Here is a 4,622-nt window from a genome sequence, read left to right on the forward strand (position 1 = left end):
ACTTTCTCTCTATATACCTCTCACTTTCATTTTCCCTTCAAACCTTCCTCACCTTTATATGTATTCTTTCACCGACATGTATGCCTAATTAAGCTAAGTACTTCATTCGTGGATGCAGTGCTTGCTTAAAATTTAATTAATCACATCTAATCGTTGTTAATTAGTTCCATAGAATGCATATTTGCAGGAGGGTATGGTATAGGCTTCCTAATTTATATGACAGAACCTAACTATAAGGGAAACAAAGAGAATTGAAGACATATTATGAACAAGAAAGAAAATTTGATTCATTTCAAAGTCTTGGTAACTGGTGAGATTAAATAGGATCATGTGCAGAGGTCACAAATAATAATAGAGTTTAGTCATGGAGGAATTAATTACATTGTCTGCCATTAATTTCCTTTTCTTCGACATTTCCCTTCAGTTGAAAAGACAGCACTACTGCATATGTAAATATATATATATATATATATATATATATATATAAACAAATATCATGAATCAAATTGGCCAAGGTAACGGTCAGCAGTTGGCTACAGTCTTAAAGGGAAAAATCCTAAAAAAACTTGTCAGTGATCTGAAGCGCACAGATGATGATAGATGAAGCATGAAGGGCCATATGATTCTTCTGGATTCAGAGCAGATATACAAGGAGACAGTAAAGCAGTAAAAAGTGTCAAGTTGAAAGAAAAAATGTAAATTGAAAGTGTGTCTATGAAACCATTAATGAGCATGAATATGAGACACATGTAGAAGACCGTAATAATGTGGAAGGTGTCATAGAAGATGTACGGAAGTGACTCACTACCTATTCTATGGCTTCAAACGATTAACAACTCGGGGCATTGAATTTCTAGAGCGGCCAACGAGTACATATAATTCAACCATTGAAAGTAGGAACTTAAGAAGAAAACCCAAAAGGTGAGAACTGAGATGTATATATATATGTAGTCTGCAAGTCTAATAAGCTTGACATATACGGAGGATATAAAAAGGTACATACATACATAAAGAAAACTATGAATAATGCGTTGCTTTTGGTTCCTCACAGTGGCGATGATGGCTTCCTTGTATATTCAATCGTTGGTTCGTTCATTCACTCGCACTACCACTTTTTAGGTACCCCCACTAGTAGTCTACTCCCAGTACCACACAGTATTCTTTAAAAGCAGCTTCATCATATATCCCTCATCTTTAACCTTTTTTGTTCCTGCCAGAGCAAACAGGATAAAACTACAAGCAGCAGTCTACATGGACTACTGCTAGAAAACTTTCAGCTGAAAAATCACGAACGAAAACCCTAATTAAATTAAATATACTACTTAAAATAGAGATCATAAATAATGACAGGAAAAGCGTTGAGAGGCAGATGAGTGGGATTTTCCATGGAATGAGCATAGCTGGATGGCTGGCTATTCACAATCTTATTGAGTTGCACCTGAGGGAGGGAGGTGGTGGTGGTGATGGTGGTGGTGGTGATGAGGAAGAGTCAATGATTGTTGTTGTTGTGGTTGTGGAAGTGGTGGTGGTGGTGGTGGTGGACGCTTTCGTTTCTTCTTCTCATAGCTGATGCCTCTTGCTTTGGACTGAAGTTCACGAACCTCCCGGAGGTAGAGTCTCACAGCTCTTGCTCCAAATGGGTTGATTTCAGGCTTCCCTCCGTTTTCCTCATAAGCTGCCCTCAGACGACCTATGAGGGCATCAAGGCTTCCCCAGGCTTGTCTTAGAGGACATGGACATGGGGCTGGAGGGTTCGGGTGCCCGTAAAATGGACAGATCGGAGTGTGCACTTTGGTCTTGCCAAATTGGTCCAAGTACCTAAACATCACAGTAACAATTCAACAAGTAAAACAAAAGAGAGAGATTAAGAAAAAGTGCAACAAGACATGATCCACGCAGGTAAACTCAACACAAAGGTCAAGAAACAAGAGTATCTGCAAAGTAGTGTGATGTTGGAATGGAATGACATGTTTAAGATGTGTTTGAACCTGAGAAATTCAAGGACGTGTGCACCGCTGCACCTGGAGAGGGAGAGAGGGGGTCGGTGATTCTTGAGGTACTGGCCAAAGGTGTTCCAGTCACGGCGCTTTTGGTTCTCGTAGCGGCTGCTGGTGTTGGGGGAAGCGGAAGGGGAATTGGAGGTACCGACTAAGCTGTTGGTGGTGGCGGTGATAGCGGTTGTGGTGGTGGTGATGTGAGAGTTACAGGAGTCCATAAATTCTTGAATTGAATCCATGGAAGTTGAGGCTTTGGGTTTGCAGATCCAAGGTTGGTTTTGTCTGTTTGCTTGTTCTAGGGTTCCTAAGACAGTGACCAGAGTGAGTGAGTGAGTAAGGGAAGTGAGGGAGTGAATGAGAGTGAGCGATGAATGGATGGATGGATGGATGGAGATTAGACGGGATAAAGGATTACTATACTTATAATCTGGGAAACAGTAGTGGAGCAACGCTGTTCTCTAAAAAATATTCTTTTCTAATGTCTTTGCGTTTTTGAGGTTTGTGTTAAGGAACACAAACAACCTTGAAAGAAAATGAAAAGGAAACAAAGTCTGAATCACGATTGATATTACAGATTTCTAATTTTTTTTTTTTGGAAGAAAGAGAGAGAGAGAGAGAGAGAGAGAGAGAGGCTCCAAGTGGTGAAGCAAAGGAAGATTTTTCTTTTTTTATGTTTGAGGATGTGATAAGATTGATGGGAGTGTGAGGGGACTGTTCCTCTCTACTATTTGCAGTTGCAGTTTTTATATATTGAGTAATACTAAGGCTACCCGGGGCAATGTTGGTTTTTTTAGAAGTTTTTGAATTCAGGAATTGATAACATTTTGGTTTTGTTTTTCCTTAAAAGGGTGGTGCAAATTCAGAGTTTCATCTCTTATATTAATGCTTCCATTAATATTGTTGTTTGAGTTAGAAGTAGATGTATGAGGTTGCTAGGGCTTTTGAAAAAAATAGGAGAGTTGTACAATAGGTTAAGAGATGGATGGAGACAGAATAAAAGTTTGAAGGGTAAAAATTTAGGTAATAACATGATTCTCTTTCTCCACACTATACCTTCAACTTTGAATGACAGTTCCTTTTTCATTGACTACAATGCCCCTATTAATGCCCCTTTTCGCCTTTTCATTTCTAAACATCACAAAAAACTTTTATTTCCTGCTCTTTCTCCTCCTGTGTAAGCATAACAAATTATCATCTTCTAGACAGTTTTCCTTAAAAAACACAGTCAATAATTCTTATGTATGTGAAAGTTTTCAGTTCCCACTACTCTTGTATTTTCATTCAAATTTAGACCATGCTATGCCCTTTCCCCAGGGAGGGAACATTTTATCATAATATATAATTGATTATGTCAATACAAAAACTCCTAATAAATTCAAACAATACCATATGTCTACATATAAATTGATATGTTGGACGCTGCATACATGATATTATATAGTTTACCATGACTTAGTCGCTTCAGTGGTTAATTTAATGTTGTAAAACCATATATTTCTATTTTACTATTATAATTTCAAATATATTGGTTACATAATTCTCTTTATTTAGGATCCAATAAAATAAATAAATATCATATAACTATATATTACATCTTTTAATCCACAATGAAGATTATCCAACATTTATATTTATATGTGAGAGCAAGTTATAAATATGGTAAATTAACTATAATTGTAAAATTCTGTTAATAATTACAATTCAGTCAATTTTTTTCCTACAAAAGATAGGTCGCAAGCATCAATTAAAATATAAAATTTTACCACCTTCCACAAAATGCCATTAAGTTTGAACTTAAAGATTCTATTATTTTAGATTGATAATTTATTCTCTTTGTTCGAATATAATTTAGTAACATCATACAAAAAGATAATTTTTTATATGTTTTATTAAGTATCCATAATTATTCATCCTCGACTTAATGATAGAAAATTATCATGTACTATCACCGTCTAATATTTTCATATATATGCTATAAATATATTTTTTATATTTCGTCGAATATGATAGTTTAATACTTATACATCATAATTTTTTTATAACTACTAATTTCTCACGTCATATAAATTTATCACATTTCTTTGTAATGTTTAGTTATTTCCATCAACTATTAATATAATAAGAGTTAAATATATTTTGTATTCTTAAACTATTATAAATTTTTTTTCTTTTCCAAATAAATTATAAAATATTTGATCTCCATACTATATAAAAATCGTGTCAAACATTTTTCCACAAACAACGCATAAAGCGTTTTTCATGTAATAAACGAAATTTTATATTTTAACTATAATATAACATTCACATGTTTGTTAAAAATGATGGTTTGCATATCTTTTATAAAACGTAAAAATTAAATATTTTATAATTTAGTATAGGAGAAAATACCGTTTGAAATTATTATAAAACAATTAATATATAATATATCAATAAAATACCGTTTGAAATTATTTGCATAGTTAAAATATCTAGACAAATGTTGCTTGGTGAGTTACCATCACTAGAATAATATTCTTTTTAAGAAATAGATAATTAATACTAACTCTCTTCTTCAAGAATGATGTTCTTATATAAAGCATAAGGTTTTTGTCAAATTTATAAAAAATATTATTGATATTGGTATAT

At 33.9% G+C, this 4,622-nt stretch overlaps 1 protein-coding gene across 1 annotated transcript; it reads right to left on the minus strand.

Moving 5' to 3' along the window:
• Positions 1–696: 696 nt before the first annotated feature.
• LOC108325125 (protein LIGHT-DEPENDENT SHORT HYPOCOTYLS 4) lies at positions 697–2,618 on the minus strand. The gene is made up of 2 exons (XM_017558136.2): positions 1,989–2,618; positions 697–1,818 (listed from the first exon to the last, which is right to left on the minus strand). The coding sequence occupies exons 1-2, from the start codon at positions 2,234–2,236 to the stop codon at positions 1,425–1,427; spliced, it is 642 nt and encodes a 213-aa protein (XP_017413625.1). The 5' UTR covers positions 2,237–2,618; the 3' UTR covers positions 697–1,424.
• Between the last annotated feature and the right edge of the window lie 2,004 nt (positions 2,619–4,622).

The sequence above is a fragment of the Vigna angularis genome, chromosome 3, assembly GCF_016808095.1.
Source record: "Vigna angularis cultivar LongXiaoDou No.4 chromosome 3, ASM1680809v1, whole genome shotgun sequence".
Taxonomy (NCBI): Eukaryota; Viridiplantae; Streptophyta; class Magnoliopsida; order Fabales; family Fabaceae; genus Vigna; species Vigna angularis.